Source organism: Cydia strobilella, chromosome 11 (genome assembly GCF_947568885.1).
Source record: "Cydia strobilella chromosome 11, ilCydStro3.1, whole genome shotgun sequence".
NCBI lineage: Eukaryota > Metazoa > Arthropoda > Insecta > Lepidoptera > Tortricidae > Cydia > Cydia strobilella.
Window position 1 is genome coordinate 6106066 of NC_086051.1, and position 27020 is coordinate 6133085.

At 35.6% G+C, this 27020-nt stretch overlaps 1 protein-coding gene across 1 annotated transcript in view; it reads left to right on the forward strand.

Moving 5' to 3' along the window:
- Window positions 1–1167: 1167 nt before the first annotated feature.
- Window positions 1168–27020, forward strand: part of LOC134745462 (collagen alpha-1(XV) chain-like) — a 203435-nt gene continuing 177582 nt past the window's right edge. The window contains exon 1 of the mRNA XM_063679507.1: window positions 1168–2168. Within this exon, the coding sequence (XP_063535577.1) occupies window positions 2155–2168 (14 nt within the window). The 5' untranslated portion in view covers window positions 1168–2154. The remainder of the gene's footprint in view (window positions 2169–27020) is intronic.

The window sequence follows — 27020 nt, forward strand, 5'->3', positions numbered from 1 at the left end:
AAAGAGTTCATTGCGGCCAATTAGCGACTTTTTCTTCTTCTTTCAGACAAAGTAGCATCGTCATATTGCATTGTCACATAACTAAAGATTAAAACATAACTTAAATAAGGTGGGTTACCAACGTAGGTAGGTACTAGCATAACCAAAAGAGTGGTTAAAATTGGCTTGCAAATTAGTCCTGTACTGTAAAAACTAAAGCTAACCCGATCGATAACAGTTGAACCATTATATGCGTTGTGTTTTCAACGTATCTAAGAATAGACATCGATTTATTAGCCGCTATACGATGATAGACTGGCGACTCTTCCTACGGATATAATGGTTGTATTTTATCGTAAAACGCATCACACGCACTTTTGTAAATTAACGTTATACACTAATGTCGAAAACTGATATATATGTTACGGGCAATGTTAGAAGGTTAATTAAACTCAAGTTTACCCTGGTAATACTAGTTGTACCAGGGTAAACTTGAGTTTATTGAATCTTCTAACATTACCCGTATTAACATACATTTTCATTTTTTTTTAATACAATTACCGTTATGCGCGGTTTCGCTTTAACGCGAATTTAAAATTTTGCGCTAAAATGCCTCGCATTACGCGGATTGCTTATGTATAGTTTGGCAAGCCATTTCCACCAGTGGGAAAAGGCGGCAAATTTAAAAAATGTAGGGGCGAAGGGTTGACCTTCCATAAAAAATTGAATTTCGCGCCTTTTTCTACTAACAGTGGGTTCGCCAGAGTTTACTTAAAAATATGCAGTCATTTATTTGTGGTTGCGGAAACCCCCGCTTTCTCTGACCATTCTGTTTGAAAAATTTAAGAGTAGGAAATTCCTCGTCAACCCCGATATACGCTAATTTCACTTAACGCGATTCTTTGCGGAACGTATCCCTCGGGCAAAGCGGGGTATTACTGTATTGCAAAGGATAAAATAAGTTAAATTTATTGTAATTCACAAATAAACAATAAGTAATTACTTAACTAATTACTGACACACGGAGGCGTATTCCGATTAAAGTAACAGGTTATAGATTTGATCTGGATTTGTCAAAAGAGTCAAAAGTGATGTTTCTGGTAGAAGATATGTCACTTTTGATACTGACAGTGACAGATCATCTCCACAACAAATACAAATCAAAAACCTATTATTAAAATCAGAATACGCCTCACGACGTCATACACAACGGTTCTCTGACCTGAAGATCAGCTTTGTATTACATTTTCATTCATACCTTTACACTGCGACACAAATAAAGCTCATTTAGATTTACAGCTTAAGTTATAGAGAAAAATGAAAGCGAAAAGAATTCTCCAACGAACCCATGATAGGCGCCGTTTTAAACGAGCAAGTCATCTTCCAACAAAGGCAGATTAAACTCACTGCGCACTAAGTTTTAAATAATCCCTAAAATAAGAAAACAAAAGGAAGCGATCGTTATACGGCGAGAAACTTTTTCAATATCCCTCTACAACAATGAGCGTTTCTTTTTTATTCGCGGGAATAAATTCCGTATCAAATTTCTCCCTCGATAGCACTAACAATATATCTTCCGGGTTTAAAGACCGGCCCATCAAATTATCTCGGAAAGAAAGCCCGTTAAAGAAAACTGCACTTTTCATTTTCTACAGCTTAACGCAGGTTACGCACACTAAACGACAGTACGGAAATACTCTGTGTGTAACGTCCCATATTCTGGCTCATCTCGTTCATTCTGTCTCTTTTTTAGACGAAATTCTATCTACAGACATCGGGTGAAAGTCGATTTTCATAGTACACGCACGACGCTTTGGTAGGGCGGTCGTCGCGTAAGCTACGAGTACGCCACGTGCTCGCCGACAACTTGCGCTTAGTTCTTCACGAACAGTGTGGGAGGTTAGTCCGCTACATGAACATAATTTCCCGAATGTCATGCGCTATAGCCGGTCCGCGCGAAAAAGCGCCCCCTGGAAACGATCCGTCAGTGTGTGCGTGAGTACGGCCACGTGATTTTGACAGTCGAATAAAAAGCCGGTTAGTGAACCAAGTGTTTATGTTTACTGATAACAGTTGTATCCGTTAATGACCGACGGAATTTTAATAATAATGCTTTATTCGTGATTGAATTGAAGCTTTCGAGTGTGATTGATCGATTTATTATCAGCTGTTGATATGGCGATGTTTTGGTAAGTATGTTATTATGTCTGTTTTGATAACAATGCCATGATTTTGTCTATTTAACCGTTAAGTGTATCAAAAAAAATATTATCACAAATATTCTGAACAGTCAAAACATCTAATTATTTACCTAATTAAGAGTTTCAATGCACAACTGCGCTTTTGTTAATTAACAATGCGGTTATTTTGGTAAAGCGTGTCATACGCGCATTCGTAAACCTATTATCATCACACAAGAGATAAAATCTCTTATGCGCATGCTCGTTACTATGTCAACAATCTATGTTTATGTGCGCTATGTGCGTTGTTCTACGTGCGCTTGAATTCTAATGTGGTGTGGTTTTGTTTCCATTCCGGACTGCTGAAATTATTGTAAGTATACAAAATAAGTACATATTGAAAGATCAATATCCTACTAGGCTTGATATTGCAAAAAAACATTAGGTATTAGGTATGGGATTCTTCCTATGGGAATTCGCTATCCTTATATCCTATGTCTACATGTAGAGTAATTTCTCGAATAAATTTTGGTAAATGTTTTAAGAACAAAAATACGCTTTCCCGAGGAAAACTTTTTTAGGTTACACATCGGGTCCGCCCGAGCCTGCTCGTTTTCCAGGATCTTTTATTGATATTTCCGACACCTGGGGCCCGTTTCTCAAAAGCTTGTAACTTGTAATACAAGCGGATATCACTTTTTGACAGCTTTTGTTAGAAAGGGACTTCCACTTGTAATACAAGCTACAAGCTTTTGAGAAACGGGCCTCTCGTGCCGATTGTATAACAACTTGTATTATAATATTAGCGGAAGTCTCTTTCCAATTCCTTTGATTAGAAAGAGACTTTCGCTAATATTATTAGTTACAAGTTGTTATACAATCGGCCCCTGTTTTATATTCTACTCGAGAGCTTACGATCGATGCTTCTTCGAAGGCCGCCTGCAAGCGTTCGACTCCCTATATAAATTGGAGAAAGATCGAGCGGGGTGAAAAGGACCATCAATTACAAGTAGATTCATGAAAAGGTGTGCACCTAAATGTTATGAGTGCTTGTGTATGTTTGTCTCATCCCGTCCAAACTTGGTCACCTGTATATTTTGTTGACAGTTCCGACACCTGTTTTATATTCTATTCGAGAGCTTACGATCTATGTGCCGACGAAGGCCGGCTGCAAACGTTCGATTTTCTTTATATATTGCAGAAAGTTTAAAGAGAAAAGGAAGGGTAAACCATAAATTGTATCTACAGGTAAGTAATGTAAGAAGACATTAATAGTTTCAATCGTTGAATGAAGCTGTTAAAGTATTGCGTTATATACCCATAATTATTAATGGATTAAATCACGTAATATAAAAACACATAATCATGTGAGTGTTAACCTAACGTATGTAAAACAGAACATTGCTGTTACTCTTTATTGAACGCTTAGCAATTCACTATCCCCATACAAAATGACATGACAAAGTCACACGTTACAGTATGCTTCCACTTTGAAGTAGTGAACCCACAGTGGAAGCACGGACTCCTGAAAAACCCTCCATGACCCCACATGGCACCCGGACAGCATACCATTGATAGAAAGAAGATGGTCATCTAAAAACAAAATTATTACCATGGTGGAGCAAAACGTTTTACGAAATCCTTTAGTACCTAACTATGTAAAATAATACACATTTTTAAAATTAACACGTTTCCTGTTTTTCGTACTAAGTGCAATATTTTATAAATCCACATCATTATTTTCTTTAACTATGCACAAACGCATCTTTCGTATAGGCGAAATTCCATTTAGATATCAGTATAGACACTATGGACAATTTTACATGGATTTTTAATGCTAAATAGACGTGGCAAATAACACGTACACATTTCAAAACGAGCTTTCTCTGTTATTCTTGTGCCAAAGCTCGCAGTGTCAAACCAGCACTAATAAGCTAGCGTAGAAAAACAAACGCAACGCAATGTTCGTTAATTTCGTCCGTTCCCATGGTCGGTAATAGCCGCTCCCGCGGGTGTCGTGTCGTGTGCCGCTGAAGGAATTGAGGTGGAATTGGTTTTGGGTCAGCAGTCTAAATGCTGATAGTGTTTAACTTTACGGGCTACTTAGTTATCAATCTGGTTTGCATGGGAGCTCAAATGAGCTCAACTTATTTTCCTTGCAGTAAGCGGAAAATGGTAAAAAAAATTAGGCGATAGGTATCAGTTAAACATCTTGGTATGTTTTAGAACTGATCAATGTATCCGTACATTCAATTAAAGTGTATTAATATTGTTTATGTTTTGAAAAGCCAAAATTCTATAGTAGGTAGCATACGAAGGGTTAAAAGATTGGCTACATTGCTACGACTAATACTCAAAAACATTGCTGCAATTTCCGGTCCTTAATGTTGTCACTGTCACTGTATAACGTCGCCTTGTCGCTTTTGTTTTTACTATTAGAAAAGGGTTAGGGTTTTAACCTTTAAGCGAGAACAAAGTGAGAAAATCAACCACCTATTTCCAATAATTGTCACGAATTCAGGTCAACTTATAATAATATAAAATAGTTTATCCGAGCTAGTCGTAATCTTAACTAAACGTCAATTAGCTGCAGCAGCTTTAGAGGGTTGTCGATATTTCTCAGTAGACCCGACTAGTACTTAATGTACCTACAACTGTGATTACAAATTATTTATGTTCTTATGTCGGTGACTTTTATTAGGTGATAATATTATACACTTTCTTAGGAAAGGAAAGTCGTAAGTGGCACTGATATTAATGTACTATAATGTTTTTTTGTACACCAGTATCTAGTCCATTAACACATTTCTCCGAACTAGGACATCACATTCCGACATTTCCAACCAATAACATTATTCATATTACATTATCTACCTAAAGAATCCGACCGCGTAAGTCTTTTTATCTTCCTGTGGTCGTTTTCGAGAATTAAATGTTTCTAAACTCGTATTATATTCCGCGTACTTAGATATAGCTCGTTTTTATTAGCGCATGTAGTTGGGCATAAGTATAGGAAAGTGAACATCGTAACTCGCACGAATTGACACGCTTTTGTGCTTGTATTAGCGTGAACCAGCAATTAACGTATGAAAATTCATACAAAAACCGCGGCGACTTAGTCCTTTCTGCGTGTAGGTACTTTATTTATTTAGTTGATTTTAAGATTGAATATTTAAACATCGAATCAAAGAAGTAATCAACATAACCTTGTAAATGTATCACGGGATACTACAAAGAGAGGTGTCATCAGTCTGCGAAATACATACATAAAGCGCGAATACCAACAAGCTTCGGTCTCCGCGCAAATGAACGATAGTCAAAAAGCACTTCTTTTAAAAAATCCCATTACTACTCAATGGTAATCGAGAGCGCGCGATCAACCTTAGTCATTTCAACTTGCATTCCCGCATAAAAGGATGCAAATTACATTCAGTGCCTTTAATTTCACATGAGCACTATTAATAGCCCGCGGTTCTTATGTTCTCGAGAGCATACATTTCACAGCAATCGTAACTCTGAGGTTAATTGCCAACTGGTTTTTATCTCCTGATAAATGTAAGTTTTGATAAGAGCGGACATCTCGTGGGTACAAAAGCATTTTTAAATAAAGGTGAGTGCGGCTGGAACGTGGAATACAGGAATGTTGTTCTTAACCGTAAACTATGTCGGGTAGCTTAGTTAAACCAGTATAAGTGTGATCCCTGTTTACATATCGATGATACGGTGTTCAAGATCGCGTTATTATGGTTAGCTTGAGGTTAAGTGTTTACTAAAGTGATCGTGAAGGTGGCCTGAAGTAGCTACCTCGGTATTCTGGCAACGTTTTTGAATGAAGTTTTGTTTTAATCGTTTTACAACCGTGTGAGTACGTCGGCGTGCTTGAAACCTAGCATACGGTTAAGTTTCAAGCACTGTTAATTCACAAAGCAAACAGTATAAATGCGAATTGAGCATGAATTTAGTCAAACCATATTATTCATTTTGGTACTAATACCTTTGGGAGGCCTGATATTGGAGTGTTAGGTTAGTAACTGTATATTTTTATAATTATTGAAAGAAAGAAAGAAAGAAATAAAATACATTTATTTAACGCCACAACATAGTACATAAAAAAGAAAGGCATGCAGACATAAAAAACATTTGGACGCTAAAATAGGATTCCCACTCAGCATAATGCCGCGGCAATCCGTGGCGCTGGTTTTCTATGGTATTGGCAACTGAGCTGCATGATTCGAGTTACGAAAACCAGTTGAGAATTGGAGTAAAATGTAAGTGCTATTCAGGAAGATCAAATTTCTTGACGGCACGGCAGCTGTCTATGAGTGATTTCTACGTGATGACGCTGAGCTTGCTGCTGCTAAAGATTATAGAGCGGTATAAAATCAATTTCAAACTACCGTTGACGTTCCGAACGCGACATTACGCTCATTATCCGGGGAAAGCGAAGTGAGCGGACGTCGGTGGAAGATAGATAGATTGCTATGGCTGAAACGTCGGAGGTAATTTCGAGCTTCCCTGTTTTTTAACGACTTAAAATTGTAATGAGCAGAGTTAATAAAACCTCATTTACAAAAGTTCTGCAACCTGCAGTAAAATTTAGCTTGAAAAAATTCGGTAGATATGTATTAGTTGCTGCTATCGACATTTCCAAGTTGTACTGTCGATACAGGTTATCAATAAGTAACTAGTTTATTTATTACCTATAAGAAAAGTTTCCATAATCACCCCAGGACAAGATAGTTAAATGTAATACATCAACATCTAAACTGTATATACTTTATAAATACCATAAGGCTCAACATTGCATACAGTTCAAGCTACAGTACAGTATTGTCACCTGCTTGTTCACACCGGTTCACCAGAGTTCATAATAAAGCCTGAAAATATTTGTATGTTCTGCAGCGTGCAACTAATACTCGAGTCTTTATTAAGTTGCTAAGATATTTTTGCTAACCAATTAACGAGCCTGTGGTCCTTTCAGCTAGCGCATTTAAAAATGGCACATGGGCTTACCCGAATTTAAATTTTAAAGCTGTCGTCTATCATTTTAACCTAGATGGGCCGATGCACACCGCTTGCGTATGCAGCCCGAGCTGCGGAGCCTTGTTGCATACGCACGATATGCAAGCTGTGTGCATCGGTCTTTAACTTACTCCCTGTTATCCTATTCTTAAAAAAACATTACAATTTTAATTTTGGAAAGAATAACTATAAAGTGGAATACGCCCATCTCCGTTCGTAATTTTGTTTATGTTTATATTTCACGAATACTGACTAATGTCAGTGTGTGATGACCAGGGCTTGAACAATTCATGCGAAACCACTCATAGGATGATTTCAAATAGTATTTTCATAAACAATTACCACATCATTTATATATTCAACCTCTTAAATTTAACGATATCGTCACTTGAAATGAGCCGAGTATAACGTCTTTGACTGTCATTGTTATTCAGATGAACAATACAATAAATACAAACATCATCCTGTCTGCAAAACTACGTAATTTTTACGTCGTCCGCATGAAGTATTCGAGCCCAGGTGATGACAACATGTGTTAGGCTTCGACTATTCTTCTCCTGACGGTCTCTCGATCTGACATCGATTGAGCGTGGTTATAAGAAGTGTGTTGGATTTTAGTCCTAACAGCGGTGACCTGGCAACGCACTACTGGAGTCTGGTCTGAGAATCCAAATAAGAAGTTTATTTTTCTTCTTCGAATGGTCAGACTAGCCTCAGTAAGTGAGTAAGAACTCTTGCTTCCAGAAATCACTTAATGTGACAATTTATTGATCACTTGCTAAACGCTGAACGTACTCGTAAATCGTCCATTCGAACACCTATCTGATTTCAAAACCATAACGACGCAGGAGACGACATTTTCCTTAAAATATCTGCCATTTCAATGACCAGATCCGAATGCCCTTATGTTAACTTAAAATGACGTATGTTGTTATGAAAATGCATGCAGATAAGACTGGGTTTAGAAGAGCTATAAAGTGTGGTCTTCGTAGACTTAACACTGTGGGAGGTAAATCAAAATTGACTGCATTGTAGACGGAAATTTATATTTTGATTGAATACATGATTTATAACAAGATTTATAGATTTATTGGTACGGGACTGTGGGTGGATTAACTTGTAAAAATGATTTAAATGTTTTTATTAGATAATGCTTATACATCTTTATTGACCCAATTTCTTAACCTTAGTGGTATCAAAACTGCTATAAAACACAAAATGGTTATATTATAATATAAATCACGGCCTTAATGTGGCAAGCGTACTTTTTGTAAATAAACAAATATTCAAATGAGATAACACAAGTCTGTGAGATTTCAAGGGAGTCATTATCGTTCATAACACATCAGAGGAACATTAGCGACAGTAACTTGGTAATATTATATGTGTGGGGCAAGCCAAAATCCGGAGAGTAATTAATGTTACTGTTACAGTCCATATTAAGGAATCTGTGGCGTTGTCAAGTCTTAAAAAAACGTGTTTTAAGTTTGACGGCTGGAATAGATGGCCCTGTAGATTATATAATATAATTGTGTAAAAATCTTCACACATATCATTAGCGTCAGCATAGAAAGTATCAAGTCTTACGTTCAAGTACCAAGCTTTTAAATACACATTATTTATGAATAAAACTAATATTAATGTTTAGTAAGTGCTGAACATCATACTATAATTACATAAACGATTTTATGATACCAGTCATAAAGGCGGGTTCTCGTCCAAGTTGGTTAGTTTAAAATTTATTGTCCATAAATATTATTTACTTATACACAGTGGCATTGATAGTCAATTCGCACTGTAATTAAATATCAAGCCTAACTGTATGCATAACATTAGACAGTCTAATCCTACGGCAATTGCTACATTACATCTGTGACCAATCTCAGCCGTGGTGCCGTGAAATATGTCGTTTCCTCCAAAATGTTGTAACGGTTGTGAGATCACATTCTTTCAAGTCTTACGTTCAAGTACCAAGCTTTTAAATACACATTATTTATGAATAAAACTAATATTAATGTTTAGTAAGTGCTGAACATCATATTATAATTACATAAACGATTTTATGATACCAGTCATAAAGGCGGGTTCTCGTCCAAGTTGGTTAGTTTAAAATTTATTGTCAATGAATATTATTTACTTATACACAGTGGTATTTATAGTCAAATCGCACTGTAATTAAATATCAAGCCTAACTGGTATGCATAACATTAGACAGTCTAATCCTACGGCAATTGCTACATTACATCTGTGACCAATCTCAGCCGTGGTGCCGTGAAATATGTCGTTTCCTCCAAAATGTAACGGTTGTGAGATCACATTACATGCTTACATTAAGTTACACTACTATCAATAATGGGACATTAAGGGACATTAAAATAAGTATAACAAGTAAGAACTATTCTGTTAAATTTGGCCCTTACCAAGTTATGATATAGCTCAGCCGACTTTCGTCCGCCATGTTATTTTTACCACCCTCAATAAAACGAATAAATTTAAACTAAAACTCTCATCATAATGTGTCTACCTACATCGTTGGTACTGAATAAGTTTTGATTACACATAATCAAAACTTATCGACTGTGTACCACAGTCACTGAAGTCGTAACAAGCAAAGTTTACAATATGGTGCGATGCTCCGTCGAATGACGCGACGATGAATAAACACTCTCAAGAGAAATCTTTACATCGGGGCGTAAACATAAAAGTTTATGGCAATTTTAAAAGGATATTTTCTATGGACGACAGTAAAGTATTGCATGCTGGAGTGCTACAGAAAGTTATAGCCCAGCGAGCGTCTATTTTGCGTGTAATATTAAGTGAAGAGGGGGTAGTCATTTGTCAAGTGGTGGAAATCTTTCGGCCGATATGAAAATGGAGTTTTTTGTTTTTCCTTCAAAGGAAAGCCAAATATACACCACCGGGTGGAATGCAATGATTGCAACGAATTAGTTTAAATACTAGTTGTTCGTTAATATAAACTTCTAATTTTAAAGCTTGGGCCCTATGTTCCCTCAAAATTACAAATCATAAAGTTAAGCTTTGCTTATGCTTCCCTTTGTGACAACGCTCCTACATTTTTGCATATTTAAGAAAAAAGTGTGCCATCAACTTATTTTTGGAAACTGTCAACTCTTGGGTTATTTATATTTAAAGTCACGTAGACTATCGATTTAAAAAGGACAAGTAAGTGTCCGAAAGTGGAAAAAGTGGCTGCATAAGTATCACATCTTTACAGTAAAGTTATGTTTCACATAAAAATTCGTTGAATTGTCATGCGATATTGAGTTGTCGACTAAGTTATACAACATAATTTTACCGATTTGCCAGTTTCTGATTCATTCAAATCCCTATTTTGCCCGGGTTTTCTAGCTTTCAGCATATAAACGGGGCATTCAGCACTGACAATATTATAGCCATAAGAACCTACGACCAAAAATAATGAACTATTTGCCATGGTTGCGTCCGAAATTTCCGAAAACAATTTAAACTGCGAATAAAAATTTAACGGTGAACTATTAAAATGCACGTCCATGGCCGCAAAACAAACATGACGTGAGTAGGTTGATGACTTTTTAATTACTCCGACGAGATCAATGACTCGTGAGCGCAATTTTGTATCAGTTTTCGCAATTTCCCGATACAGTGACGTGATGACCAGATAAAATGCTAATTTACGTGGTATTATTCATTGCTTTATTGCGCGCTTTATTAAAATGCAGGTATTCCGTCCGTTTTTAGACAGTAGTGTAGAAATGGGCGATTAGTATTGAGTACGATATGTACGTTTTGGTAATAAAACAATGATTATGATATTAAAATGCTAGTTTAATACTAACTAATAAATAATTCAACCTTGTCAATTTCGGGTTAGTTATAACCTGACTAGTTATATGGTTGACTATGATAAGCTACATTCAACGTAGGCATAGAGTGCCGCCGAGTAAAACAACGAATTTATCCGAAAGTAAGCCCTGTTCATCCTCGTGACTTACACTTGTATTGTCCACCCTGTAGAGAGTCTACAGTCGTACAAAGCAATTAAACTAAGCACAATGTAAAGTAAGCTCGCTGCCGCACCCTTGCCCTTTCACCCGGTCATGCCTCGGCAAATGTAATGGCGAACAATGACATTAGGATCGGCCCGTCTTAAGAAGAAGTAATAAATTGAGAACAAATTAGTTGCAACCGTTACAATAAGTTGAAGTTACTCAGCACTAATAGAATAAAATGAGCTGAGAAATATCCTTGACAATTACAAAGTTGTGTAAAGGGTATGACAAATATTTTAGTTAAGTAAGTAGAGAGTGGTGAGGCGTTCATTAAATGCAATAGCCAATAACAGTAAAAGTACTTTATTGAACAGGGAACACGCAATATAAAGCAACGAAATAGCTCAACTAAAGGCTCGGCCAAACACAAGGCGCGACGCAGCGCCGCGGTCGTGCGGCGCGACCGCCGCCCATGCTAACAGGTTAGCGACGTCAAACAGAAACAGACTGCGTCCCGCCGGCATCGCGCCCCGCTTCTGTCGCGCCCCGCTTCTGTCGCGCCCCGCGCCGCGCAGCCCCTTGCGTCCACGCGGCGCGGACGCTCGCGAACGCGGCGCGGACGCGGCGGCACGCTGGGTCACATCAGTCGGACGTGAATGAGAAACCCTCCGCGCGCGCATGCTGCTGTATCTGGCGCGAGTCACGCCCGCACCGCGCCGCGTTCGCGCGCGCGATGAGGGCGTGTTGAGAGCGCGAGGCCGGCGCGATCCGCGCGCGACCTGTTTGAACAGGCATCACGCGGCGCGGACGCGGCGCTGCGTCGAGCCTTGTGTTTGGCCGAGCCTTAAAACGTTAATAAAAATAACTACCTTAATAATTTTAATTGAATTGCATTATATTAAATTAAAATACATTAAATCTCATTGAAATAAAATTATCTACTGTGACACGATTGAATACCTATAATCTTATTTAGAGATCTTCTAGTAAAATCAAACCAAATAAGCTTTAGCTTGCATATCTGGTAATTCTAAAATACATTATAATTTTGTTTTTTATGAAACGTTTAAGAAGATTTATTTCATATACAAAAGAGGGATTTTCGTTTGACGACCGAAAAAAAATACATTTATATGTGCAAGGTAATAATAAGCTTGTTATAACTTTACTTACAAATAAACACGTTTCCGCTCAAGTGATTATTTCGCTAAGAATATTATGTAACGAAGCTTGCGCTCAAAGAAGCTTTTGTATAATGAAAATGTCAAAAGGGCAAGTGTGGGTCGAGTGTGGATTTCTCAGTGGTTGGAACTTAATATGTATCTCTACGTAGTTTTTGATTTGAATTTTAGGGCTTTGCAAATTTAAAGGCTAATTTCGGTTGGGTGAATCGCCTATGCGCAGGATGTGAACTTGTTTCCATAAAGTTTGTATTAAAATTTTAACAGATTTTTATGTTACAAAGCTTTTATGAGCCATGTTGTTGCTTGAATTAAATGAATACAATACAATACAGTGAAGTACACTGATTTGATTTCGGTATGTTTATCAATTTGTTTCAATATTAATTTATAATTTAATTCAAACTTATATCCGACGATACGATAAGTAATTACATATATATAGGTATTCTACATTACGTGTTTACCCTGTATTGCAGAGATAGATAAACTAAATTGAATGAAAAAATACATAATACCTACTTCGTAATTGATATCACTTTTTTTTCTAATACTACAAATATCAATTGATCTTAAAAAACTTTATTTAGACTTTAGTAAGTGTAAGGTAATATAAACAATGTGAGAGTAATTTCTTTTCATGATATCGGTCTAAACAAAATTCATAAAACAGTTCCACGGCATTCAAAGTTGTGTTATTTTTAGGGTTCCGTACCCAAAGGGTAAAACGGGACCCTACTACTAAGACTCCGCTGTCCGTCTGTCCGTCTGCCCGTCTGTCCGTCTGTCTGTCTGTCACCAGGCTGTATCTCATGAACCGAGATAGCTAGACAGTTGACATTTTCACAGATGAAGTATTTCCGTTGCCGCTATAACAACAAATATTAAAAAGTACGGAATCCTCGGTGCGCGAGTCCGACTCGCACTTGGCCGGTTTTTTTAAAAATAATATCATATATATTTTTTTATATATGTAATATAAAAACGGTGCGTTTTTAACTACATTTACTCATCCTCTTACATGGGCCCAAAGCCAGCTCATTAACGTGATCCACGAATAATGCCTCGTAAGATAATGATAAATTGTCTGCCACCTTCTACGAATATATATTTTTGATAATAATGAAAGGATGTTTTTGAAAATAAAACGCTAATGTAAGTTTGATTGCTATGCGTTATCCTTTAAAGGGTATGTTTTAAGCCTTTATTAAAATCCAATCTGCTCCCATAATTTTGACATTTCTGAGTCAAATCGTGGTCTTTGTACTTTTCATATAATTATACATATTGTATATACCGTAAAATCAGGTAACTATGGTCCTTAAGTACAACTATGGTCCAGTTTTTAACGTTGATTCTTAACGAGCATTTACGATTTGTACTAGTTACATTTATTTTGGAGCTTAGATACACTAATTCTCTTTCTATATTATATACTCAACATAATTTGAAAAATACTTATACATATTTTACTGGAACTTGAATTTGGACCATAGTTGTAAGTTGAGGACTAAAGTTACCTGATTTTACGGTACTTAAATGTACATGTGTAAATCTTTTTTCATTTCTCAAGCTCTGAAAGAGGGTCATTGTTGTTCTAAAAGGTGTGCAGAAAATGATACGTGTCTGCATTAGAGCACGATTTTTTTTAATTTTTTTTTTACGATAAGCAATTGAAATTTGAGTTTAAATGGATTTGTTATACAATTTCCATTCTGATATTTGACTCTCCATTCCATAAATAATAACGATATTTTTGCCTAAATTGTTAATTGAAAGTACCTACCCTCACGAAATACTATAAAATTGTATACTTAGTCATGTTTTAAGAAAAAAACACATTCATTTTAATTTCCTCATATTAAAATGAAAAGTAGAGTGTTTAACTCGGGTGAAATAAAGACTCAAATCTTAACACTCATCTTAATTCTTTACCGTATATGCTTGTTTTTTTTAATAATGTATATATATTATCATATTGCGAAAAAAACCAGTCTCAAAATAAAGACCATAAAGCCAGAGTTCGGTGGAAAATATGTGAAAGATAGAGAATTAGAAGTAGACGAAGGAAGTAGTAAGTATGAGACAATCGATGGTGAATAGTGTTATTGTTATTTTCTTCAATCTGTTTATAGCCGTCTAGTTCTACAAATAAAAACATTAATTAGTATTAGCTTAGTTGTAAGGCTCAAAAGATGAAAGGTCCAAAGATTGAAGGTTTAAGTAAAGATCAAAGGTTTATTACAGTTAATATTGTCATTAATTATACAGTCTGTGCTCAAATCCGTCACCGAACTCTGTTTAACGAGACCGCATCAAACGTGCCACCGAATGTCAACAAACTGAGTCTCAAGGTACAAAACTTGCTAGACCACTACAACAGAAGCGGATTAAGGACACGCCTTGCTGAGCAAATATACGAGTACGCGTTTCCTTCGGTGAAACTTTGAAGAAGTGGCGCAGAGCACTTACGGGCCAATTTGAACAATAATCTAGATATCAACTAGATATCCACTAGATATGAAATAGAAACGATAACGAGATATTTCAGAAAGCCATGTATGTCATGTCAAATTTGACATTTCCGCGATTCCGTATGTCCTCTTAAAGGATCTCTTTAAGATTTGCTTAAGATCTAATGGATATCTAATAGATATCCCAAAACGTCACAATAATTGTAGCGTGAAATGACAATTGGTTTCTTGAACCGAACTGCAAAAGATAACTAGTTGAGAACTAAACTATAACGTATTGTTCTCGTATCTAGTAATTAATTAATTATCACGTTGTTCGAATTGACCGGTTAATTTGCCGCAAAACTACCTTAGTAGGTAGGAAAGGCAGGATTCGATATTTTGTTGTTGTAGTCACACCTGGTAGGTTCTAGGTATCTGCGTAGACGCTGTAGAGTACAGTCATGCCGTGTGTTGCAAAAGTTGCCTTAGATAATTATTCTAAACTGCTGGAGACACTGCTTAAAAAAATCTGATTGTATGTTGTGGACAATATCAAATAAATCTACCATTACAGCATTAAAAGTAACGCTGACAGCTGTCGACACCTTATGTAGTATTACGTATATTATGTGTTACGTATGTTATGTTTTTATAATAAGGTTTATGAATATCTGTCAGTGTGGGCGGGTTAAGGACAGGTTCAATAATTTGTATGTAGGTATACAAATTATCGAACCTGTCCTTAACCCGCGTCGTTGAAGACGTGTACTTACAACACCAACAAGGTCCGAACGTCCATGCGTATTTAACTACGTAATTAACGTCAGGGAAAGTGTTCACAGTGGGAATTTGTAATATACAAACATGAGACTGAGAGGTGAAAGGTTATCCATAAACAATTAACAGTTTAAAGGACTTATCCCTAGTTTATGATACAAAGCGACAAACTACGATGTTGATATTATATATTATGTGGTTTAAATTTTAATAATGATGTTATTATGATAGACTTAGCCGGTTGTAATAAAATATTAATCATTTTTGCTTTATAACCCATGGGAACCTAATGAATTAACGTAGTGAAGTGAACTAAGATTTGACGAATTTTATGATTATTTTGTACCTCGCAACCCTGTTTTAATGTGCTATTATGATATATTAATAGCTTATTTGTGTTTTTAATTATTGTCCGCTTATATTTTTTAGGCATATTATATAATTATCTATATAAATAAATTCCTTACAATTTTTTATATAAAAACAAAATAGGTATAGCTACGAAAAAAACACGGACAATAATTTGTGGTTTCTTTTGACATCTGAATATTTTTTTATTAGGTATTAACACTGTTTTTTAAATTAAGCGCTAGAAGCTAGCTCTCAGTATTTCCCTAAATACTTATTATACTTAGTTTTTTTTTTCTAGTATTATATTGTGTTCATATGCCTTTTACTTTAGTATAAGTAAACTTTTACCATCACTATACTTTCTTGCGTTTGTTGCACGTTTCTGTAAACACTTTATCAAACCTCGTCCCGAAAATAGGTGAAGTGCGGTGAAACGCGTCGTCGTTGGCACTCACAGATCACTATTCATTCTTAGATCGAGCATATTTAATAAATCGCGCATTTCTTTTAAAAAAATGCCACTTAATAAATGCGATTTTTATATGTGTTTTGTGCTATTTCTACTCAGAATCACGAGATTTTTTGAATTTCTATTTCTAATTTGTTGTCATCAAACGAGTTCGTGATTTTGAGTAGGTAGAAATAACATAAAAATGACAGGAAAGTTCACGCTAAGGAATGCTCAATGGCTTACCATTTATATATTATTATGATACGCTGTTCAGATGCATCTCATATACCTTATAACTTTGATTAAAACCGGATATTTACCAATGTATTTTTGATTATATATGAGTTCACAATATTAATAGGATTATAATTTATAACGTGAATGACCATGTTGGCTGGAAATCTCATATACCATTTAAAATTGTGCACTGGCCCAGCTCATATTATTTTTGAATCATTTTGTTTTTTTATTTATTATTTCGAAAACTCATGGCGTCGTATACGGAGACAAATTTGAACAGTGCATCCATCGGCGAATACTTCATAAAAGTACTCGTAGTTCAAATGCATGAAATAAAAAAAATACAAATACAAAATTTTTTTTCGTTACCAGGCATAGATAAAACAAATCGGTTTCACTTACAAATATGACAATTTGGTTAGCAGTAGCCCTCACACTAGGTCAAGCCTGTGTCGTGAGGACTAGGAAATTCCAGTAGATTTATCAATAAGATGATGCGAAAAAAAGCAACAAAAAAGTTTTAATATGACGTCAATTGCATTCCATTTTTTCTACTTACTCACCAATCGAACCGAAGATTTGTGTGCATCAGTCGTAATATGAGCAAGAACTACTGGGATACAATCTACGGTGTCATGCACCACACATTGCGACACACACTGGCAAAGCTCTGGCAGACTGTGAGGCACGTACTCTCCAGTTTTTATAAGATTTTCAATTTAGTGTGTAGGTTCATTAAACGGCTGTTTCCCTTTTTTTTAGCACGGGGTGTTAGAAACCACAAACATACATAGATTGCTGTTTTTTTTCCTTTTGATGTTTTATATTCGGGTTAGAAAGAAAATCAAGATTTTTTTTAGTTATAAAGAAACATTTTTGTAAGTGTTGTAAATATGTTTTTGACGTGATAACGTCTTATAAATCGATGAACACCGGTATAGCGGTTATATATATATATATATATATATATATATGTGCACGAAAACGCGTCACGTTGTGGACAAATCTCCATGGTAACGTGACAAAATCCTATCTATATATAAAATGAATGTAAAACGTACAAAGATTGAGTTATAATAATAATTTAGTGATAATAATTCAATTCATAAATAAAAGTATGCAATTTTTCATCAATGTTTTCTTATGACGTTATCACGCAAAATTATCGTCCGTAAACCGACTTTACAGACAACCATATTTTTAAATGACCAAGACTAATTTAAATTTTAATTGTTTTATTAGGTATGTGACAAAAACACAATGCAACGGTGACAAAATACATTTCAATTATCTTTTTCGCGACAAAACTTTAGTCAGGACAGGAGTCAGCCAAAATTTTTTTTACAGGAAATCAATTAAGTTCGATTTCGTCACCTCGGGCGTCATTTGTTTTATTTTGAAGCCCCTTGACAGAATGCAGTCGATCGATATCGATACACGTCACGATACAGTTAAACATCGACAGCAAAAGAAGCAACTGCTATTTTGAGTTTAATGTCGTCTATATAAGGTTGAATTGTGAATGACTGTAGAAGAGATGTCAATGATGCGCACTGCGCAGCATTCGAATAAGAACATTTTGTTTATGGCCATCAAGTCTTTTGCTTCTGCATTTCGTCAATTAAGATTGATTGGTGCATCTCAATCGGAATTTTACCGCTTCTGGAAATCAATGTTTATTGCTGTAGCAGTAGCCTAAATCAGGTCACTGTATAGGTATAATAGACGAGTTCATCTATATTGGTGGTCAATGGATTTGTAAACAAACTGAATTACATATTTTCTTTTATGATAACTAGTTTGGATGTATTTTGTTTCTCGTTCTCTAGACGCATATCGGAAATGCCTATGTAGTTGAAGGTATACTTATCTATTAAAAGTTTTGTATAAGCAGGGGTAGGAAACTAGAGCGTTCGGGCGTTCTCGGTTCCGTTCGGTTCAGCATTGCTCCGAGCATTTATTTGGGTTGACAAAATTTGACGTCCTTTTGCGTGCACAACCGCAGATAAGATAATTACTTGAATTTTGTCAACCCTAAACACCCGGAAGGGATTGTGCCACATATTAGAAAGGGACAGCATGATTCGTCCCTGAACCGCTGTCAAACTTCGGTTTTGTAGGAAGTTTAAGTTCCTGTGCTAGTACTATTACTAATTATGTGGTATAAGTAGTACTAATATGACGTTTATACCTATTTTTCTCTTACTACCTATTTAACACGACCCATATTTAGCAATACTCTGAGGTTAACCTACAGACGTTTTCAAATAAATGAAGTTTTCTTAATTACCAACGTGACTAATGATCCAAACATTTACTGTGGCTTCGGGCAAAACTTAAACCTGAGAAACTATTGGCTCACGACAGTAACATATTGAGAAGTATTGCTAGCGTTTGTTTTAGTCAAAACTAAGATTATGAATTTATCTCTTAAGTTTTCATACCGCATTAAATATGCTAACGGGATTCCAATAATTTCCAGTTTTAAATATATTTAGCAACCAGATAAATCGACAATCTAAATCTGCCATCCCCATCTTTATTTAAAATTCAACGTTATCCTTTTACTCATTGCTTATAATATCACGACTGGCTTCATTACAAATGCAAATTAGTTCCCTTGAGCTGATGACTGGTTGACTGACAAGACAAATTGTCCGCGAACTATGTGCCTAATGATATTTGGCACTTTATGCAAGACGCGTTCCTTGCGTAATTGTTTTATTTCGAGGTATTAGGGACGAAAAAATTCTGCGACCTTTTTTTGTCGCTTAGACGTGCTACGTGACATTTTTAAATAATTATCACGTATAAAGATTTTTTTGTAAGCAATTGATTAACCGTGTAGATAAATATATTATTAAACTTATGTCCAATCTTTACTTCTAACTTATGCTCAAAGTAAAGATTTTTTAGTTATGACCACTATGCTCATGTCATGGGGAAATTAGGTAGGTAGATACCCCACAAAGATCGTTGTTATTCGCATTTTCTAAGTTTTTTTTTGTGTAATTTAACGTTATGTATTATGCATAATTACTTCTAGTATAACATGTGAATTACATAAGATAAAATTTACAAGTAAGTATGTAAAATAGTAGTCAGTCCTGTGTACCGTTACCCTAAAAACGTTATACCTTACTAAAACAAAATTGCTTTTCAGATTTAAACCAGATTCTCCGCAACACGTTGCTCTACTCTCTTTATGCTTTCAATACACGGTAATAGAATTTGCAAAATAATAGACGAAGACTAAAGGTATCACAAAGTTACGTAAATTGTATACAAAGCTTTGGAAAAATAAAGGATGGCTAGTCTAGCCCTAATTTACATGAATAGCGGCAGGCGAGCGCTCTTTGTCTTTTAAGTTGCTATTAATTATTCCGTTTTATGGTAATAAACCCGCAGAGGCGTCAGGCTTCACCTTTTTGGTCCATGGCATATGCCAGGCATGCAAAAAGATAACTTGGGAATAATCTGCCACCGACATACTTTTAGCGCGGTGTACCGGCTTAAAGAGGATGTGCTGTGGTGTGTTTTTATGAAACAAAATGCTCTCATTGTCATAACAACGCAACAGTGTCGTAAATTTTATATCTCACACAATAGCCAGAAGTAATATAAAAGGGGTTAAGTTTTTAAATAAGGCACTGAGAGCAGCTACCAGACATTGTAATGCTACACCGAAATGGTCTTAGGAGATAATTCCTAACTTTGTAATTAACGATTATTGACATTTACAGATTTTGTATAAAAACACAACTAGCGACCAAATTGCCAATTTTGTAATTTTTTGTTTGCTGCCAATCGATTCCATTTATATCCAGGATCAAAAGCTTCTTTGAGACCGTATTGACAATATTGACGATTTTGTAAAACATTTTTCCAAAATCTACATATGTGAATTGTTAACAGAAAAGTTAGGAATGCCCTACCAGGACCGTTTTAGCGTAGCAGCACGGAGTAAAGCTTATTGTTCTAAAATATAAAATATTTTATTTGTTTCAATAAACTTACATAAGAAATGAACAAATGCAAATAGCGCACATGTATTGACAATAAACTCTAGTTCCTTAGTGCATACATTCGTGTAGGCATTGACCTGCATTGTAACTTACCTATAAGGCCTTTGTTCACATTGGTGTCGTATTTAAGATTTCTGAATCAGAGGCGTATTAGTCCTAAACTCCCAAACTTCCATTTATCAATAAACTGACATCCCAAGGGTTTCCCAAGCCTCAAATGACGACAAACATGACGAAGACGGCACAGTTCGTCCACCTGCAGCGTATCTTAATAATAAATCAACCAATATCGACCAGCTGTCCGAGTGCGAGTCATTGGCCTTCTACTTGTCAGCTGATACTGTCAATGATTCACGCTTTATGCAAAAGTATGTCATTAACATACAATATACAATATTGCATTAAGTTAAGATGCATAGTACTTAAGTAAGTGAAATTATTTTGTCAAGTATTGCCAACAACGAGAATAAACTAACAAAACAAAACATGTGTGTCAAATAATAAAGAGATAGGTGATAAAGTATAACCTTCATATTCTATGGTGGACTTTATGCCTTAAGGCATTCTCTACCAGTCAACCAATGGGCCAAAAAGACACATTTGTCGAGTCGTACTGAATGTACATGGGTCTCCCCAAATATATCGACTCGGAAACGGCTAAAGCCGATAGAAAAAACCTTTATGTCTGCGCAATATAAGCGAAAAAGTCGTCGTTCGGCTCGGCTTGCATCGGCCGGAATAAAGATTTTTTCTATAGGCTTTAGCCGTTTCCGAGTCGATAGATTTGGGGAGACCCTTAGGGAAAATTTTGATAACTTTGTGACATTCCGTTAATAAAAACGTGTCGCAGCTGTTGACTTATTGTTAACAAGTAGTCGCCAAAAAAGTGGAAGTTCATACTTGGTAATCGTATCAATAAAACATATAATTATTCAGCAATATAAATAGACAATTATTTGTTTAAGGTGTCATTTAAATTTTGCTTGTAATAATAATTTAGCTACCAATGTGTTGTCATCGATTGCAAAATCATTTTGGATGATGAGTTACGTTTAAATTTTCAACATTATGTACAACTCATTTAATGACATGAGGTTAATTTTAGTCACTTATCTAAAGCAGGCCAACCAATTCCCTCTCGAAATATTCAGTCACACAGTGTTTGACAGCCACTAAAATCATGATATCTGAATTCCAATTATTTGACAGCAACAATCCCTGGCACTTCGTGTGGAATTTATTTTCGGCTCTAATGATGCCAATCCTACTCGATTAACGTGAGCAAATAAACGCATATAGAAGAGACCACCCGAGTGACCAAGGTCTTAAATTCACAAACAAAAGGCTTATGCCAGACACATTCTGCTTTGTAAATCTGATAAGGACTGTGAACCTATAAGCTTTTAGGTAATTTTTTTAGGTGAAACCAGATATGGTTTTGTGGCTTTTTACCCGAATTATTGGGTGGTGGTCCCTATCAATAATGGTGGTGGTGGTGGTGGTGGTATAATGGTGGTCCTAGAATAGTGATAGTTCATTTTTATATGGAGTACAGTCTGGCAAAAAAGAGTAGAAATTAAAAAGTGGCAACACTGAAGTGTCATCCCTTTCAAATCAATCTAAGAAAAACGGGACGACGGACGACACTACAGTGTTGCCACTTTCTAATTTGTACTCTTTTTTACCAGACTGTAGCTGTCACGTAAAATTTGTGTAGACATTTCTTGAAAGTTTAGCACACTAATTTATTTAGAAATGTAACATTTCAGTAGCAAAAATAATATTACCTAATAATAATGCACCTGTGAATGTTATCGCTGATGGCTTGACAATAATTATTTAACAGGGTAATAAATAAACCAACACCCGGTTTTGCTTAAAGCGGATTTGTGCTAAACAATCGTGATACCGCTTACTTTTCTACATTCTAATTTAAATAAAATAAAATAAAAATTAACGACGACGTCTGGCCTAGTGGGTAGTGACCCTGCCGTCCCTGACGGTGAAGCCGATGGTCCTGCGTTCGAATCCCGGTAAAGGCATTTATTTGTGTGATGAGCACAGATATTTGTTTCTGAGTCTTGGGTGTTTTCAAATTTTTCTATGTATTTATGTATTATGTATATCGTTGTCTTAGTACCCGCAACACAAGCCTTCTTGAGCTTACTTAGGGACTTAGTCAATCTGTGTAAGAACCCATATGACCCACAGATACCTACCCATTTCGCCGAGACAGCTAAGATTTAACTATCATTCAAATTCAAATTTAAACAAAAGAAATTAAAATCTTCCTTGTTCAAAATCCATTACCTCCCTAGGGAATTTCTTAGTTTATTACTCCCGCTAAAGATGCTTGAAATACCACCCTTTATGGGCAAGTGTGATAAAAATTTCTTAAAGGCCATCATCGCTCCTAAGTATGTTTAACAAAATCAAAACACTGTAAGAGAGTGAAGTGTGTCATTAGGATTCCACTATCTATTTCCGTATCTCAGCCGATGTTTCTATGTTCTATTTCTGGTCTGGATTTCATCGGTTACAAGACGGATCACCATGGATCAAAGTTTATTGGCGGAAGGAACATGGCTGAAGTATAATAAAACGAGATTTTACGTGCGATGCAGCGCCAGCTGAGACCGCTGCGCTTGCTTTTCAGCCAGCGAGAGAATTATGTATAATCTGATGTCTTTAGGATACGGCCATGATAGTCCAAAAGTATGGAATTGGTGATGAAATTTTGAGACACGTTTCATTTTATCTTTTTCTAATCTTATCTTTCTTAACAATATATGCTAAACAGGTTATCCAGAGACTGTTTCAAGCCATTTCTGCGATTAACAAAAAAAATTACTATTTTCAACAGATATTATCAAATTCTTTAATTAAATTGTACAATTTGTACAACATTTCAAGTTTTGTGTAATTTTTTTAACTTTAATTTTCTATGTAGGTGTGCCTACAGTCCTACACCTACGCGTACTAAATATTATGTTGACAAAATGTAAACAAACAGAAAACTTGTGAATGAATGCGTATTTTCGGCAGTGAAACCAATTTAGACCGTTCTGTTGTTAACGCATTGTTAGCTTTGAGGTATTTATAATGTTCTTGTTTTCTGATGTTTTAATTTTTCCTCTAAATATTTTTCTCGGCGGCCTGACAAATAGAAATTTCGTATTGACATAACATTTATTTTAATTTTAAGAGAAATAATAATAAACATTTATATCCTTTACCGACTTACAAACATTCATTAGGGACCCCTAAATCCAACTCATGTCAATAAAACCAACATGAGAGATAAATTGCTGGTAATTGATTCTGAATTGTACTTGATACTCTTAAAAACCTGTTTGAGGCGAGAACCAATAAACCCAATAAAACCTTGCATTGCCCATCGCCCAACAGGTTTCTTTCCTCGAATCCGATGCTAAGAACAATTTCAAGCTTCACGGACACGTTAAACTGTTCCTACTGCATTACTCAAATCCACCTACTTCTCCATTTACGGACGGATGGCGTGTGTCAGTCGTAAACTCGTCTATTAATGTCAACCGTCAATTACTGAAATGTTTTATTTATACGGCTTCATTTGCAAAATCTTAGTGGAGATAGTGACACTGAAGGAATCTGATTTTTTTTATTACCGCCCACAATCTCTCTGCTTAGCCTTAAGGTTGACTGGTAGAGAATGCCTTATGGCATTAAGTCCGCCTTTTGTACTGTAAGGTTTTTTCATTTGTGCAATAAAGATTAATTAAATAAATAAATATTAATAAGCTTCTGAAGTTTTTAACAATGCGCCCGGGCAAAGGTCGGTCGATATAACTGATTAAAAAATAATAATTTAGTTTGATACAATTTCTAAATATAATTTTAAAAGCGTAAAATAAGTTATATTGATTATACTAACATCGTAAAATTGTCACGCATAACATGACATGGTTACCCTTTACGGTCTTTGCATAAATTGCCGGTACATTATTTACCTTCGAATCGTGAATGATTTAGTCTTAATGTTAATTTGTATATTACCTACTATTTACGATTCAATATCACGACTTTAAAATACAATTTGACAGGCTAGCATGTTGTTTTGTCCAATTATGTCCATGCACGAAGACATAACTGATTAGCTAAGCGGTCCCTAGCAAGGTCCGATTGTTATCTCCAGTCAACTGTCATGTATTTATTGTCTATTGGATATTTCAAGCATGCAGCAATAAGCTTTTATTTGTAGTTCTTGATGGGCTTAATCGTGTTTAATCATTTATTAAGGCATTGACTCATCGTCAGCGTTAAGTATATGACCATTAACTTTCATTGTCTTATATTTACTTAAACGGTTTCTTATAAGCGCCCGGCCGGTTTCATATATAGGTAGACCCTCGCATTGCATTTTATTTCAAACCAGAATCATTCATTACAAGTAAAATTTTTACGCGCCAAGTAAGCTTGAACTCACTACCTTACGAGTTTAATGTCAATTTAAGGGTCTTTTTGACATTATTTATTTTTTACTAGTAATACTTATACATAAAATTGGATATCCGGTGGTATGGCCATATAAGCCGCAGACCGCTGGACTACGTTGGAAACAGATGCCTCAACCTCACTGTCCAAGGCCCTAGATCACGCGGTCGCGGTAGGCCTAAGAAGCGTTGGCTGGACGTCGTGATAGCGGACATGCAAGAGAACAATCTATCACTTGAGGATGCCGTAGACTGGGCAAAGTGGAGAAGATTAAGTAGGAAAGCGGACCCTAGCGCTAGGCCGGGAAAACGCTAGGTCGAAGAAGAATACTTATACATAAAAAGCGTCATGCATGCATAGCATGTCAAGCTACAAATGACACAAATTTTACAATGCATCATTTGCTCACTCAAATAAGTTATGAGCTTCTTTGTATAGTAGTTATTTATTTTAAAAAAATTGGCTCGAAGTACTTTGATACGTAGAAGCGGCTATTGTATTCAAATCACCATAATAATTTTCCCAAACGATTTTCCTGAGACGTTTTCTTTATTTCGTACTCACTAAAGGGTATTTCACACAAAGGCTTTGTGCCGCCGTCTTCCCGCTATGTGCATCCTCATTTACATAAATAGTTCAGAAGTTTGCTTAATGTTCATTTAATTATGCCACGCTTAAGTATCGCGGAAACTCGCAATTTATTTATAAAAGCACTTCATGTGTTGAATGTTATAAACTTGAATAGAGATTTTTTCGGTTTTCTTTACAGTTGATCACATTAATTAAATCATCTTTAGGTCCCGGTCTCGCTTGTTTTCAAAATTAGAGTCATAGTTAAAAGCAACTAAAAGTAAGAGTTCAAATAGAAACCTGTTAGCGTCTACTTCCGTAGAGTACCTTTCGTATAAAGATGTTGACTAAATATCACGCTAGATGCCGCTGTATATAAGGGTTTGGGATTAATGTATTGGCTTTATTTGTGCCTTTTTTATTCACGTGTAAAATGCGCCCTTTTTGACCTAGTTAGGCGTATTATATATACATACAAATGTATAACCGACTAAAAGTTTGCTAGTAAATATATAGGTAACCTGTAATACCTAGTTATTTTTGTTAGGTACGAGTATTAACAACAAATGAATAAGTAAGTCGTAAATCATAAAACACTATTGACGGTATTCGGATCCGAAGATAATTATTTGGATATACATATACACGACATTACCTATTTATTGACCTCCAAGAAGTAACAAATTGCGCAGTAACATTTGTGGCAAAGTTTTTCACTTAATTTTCACACAAATATTAAATTTAAGAAAATATTCTCCAAAAGTGCAGTAGAAATGAAGATTTTTTTATGACTTATTAAAAATCTGCTTACCAAGCAGAATCTTTTAGAAGACGCCATTATTTGGCACTCAGGAGTAAGACGAGGAATGATTTTATATCGAGCAAAATCCCGTTATAATGAATCCACTCTTTTCTAATTTACATAAAGAGTCTATAACGCGAGTCTATAACGCGGTTTTAATACATTTCGCATCAGGGATGTAACAGTGTAATTTTTATCCTGATTGCATGAAATGTAAATTAAATATCATTTATATGCACAAACATAGTTAAGTAAATATTTAGATATGAGCAGTTACTTTTAAAAAGCTCGTATCTCATAATGTCATGTCATCTTATGTCACTTAATGTTTGCAGTACATTGCTGCTCGGTAAATTAAAAAAAAAATATAACGGGGTCATAATTTAAAAAATATTTTACTTCAAAAAAATTCTTAATTAATGATTAGACGAATAAATTCTATATTTGGTTTAATTTCTTGCCCGTATTGGATTTTATATACTGTAATAATTCATCCAACCATTGGAATTTTTCAATTCAGCCGC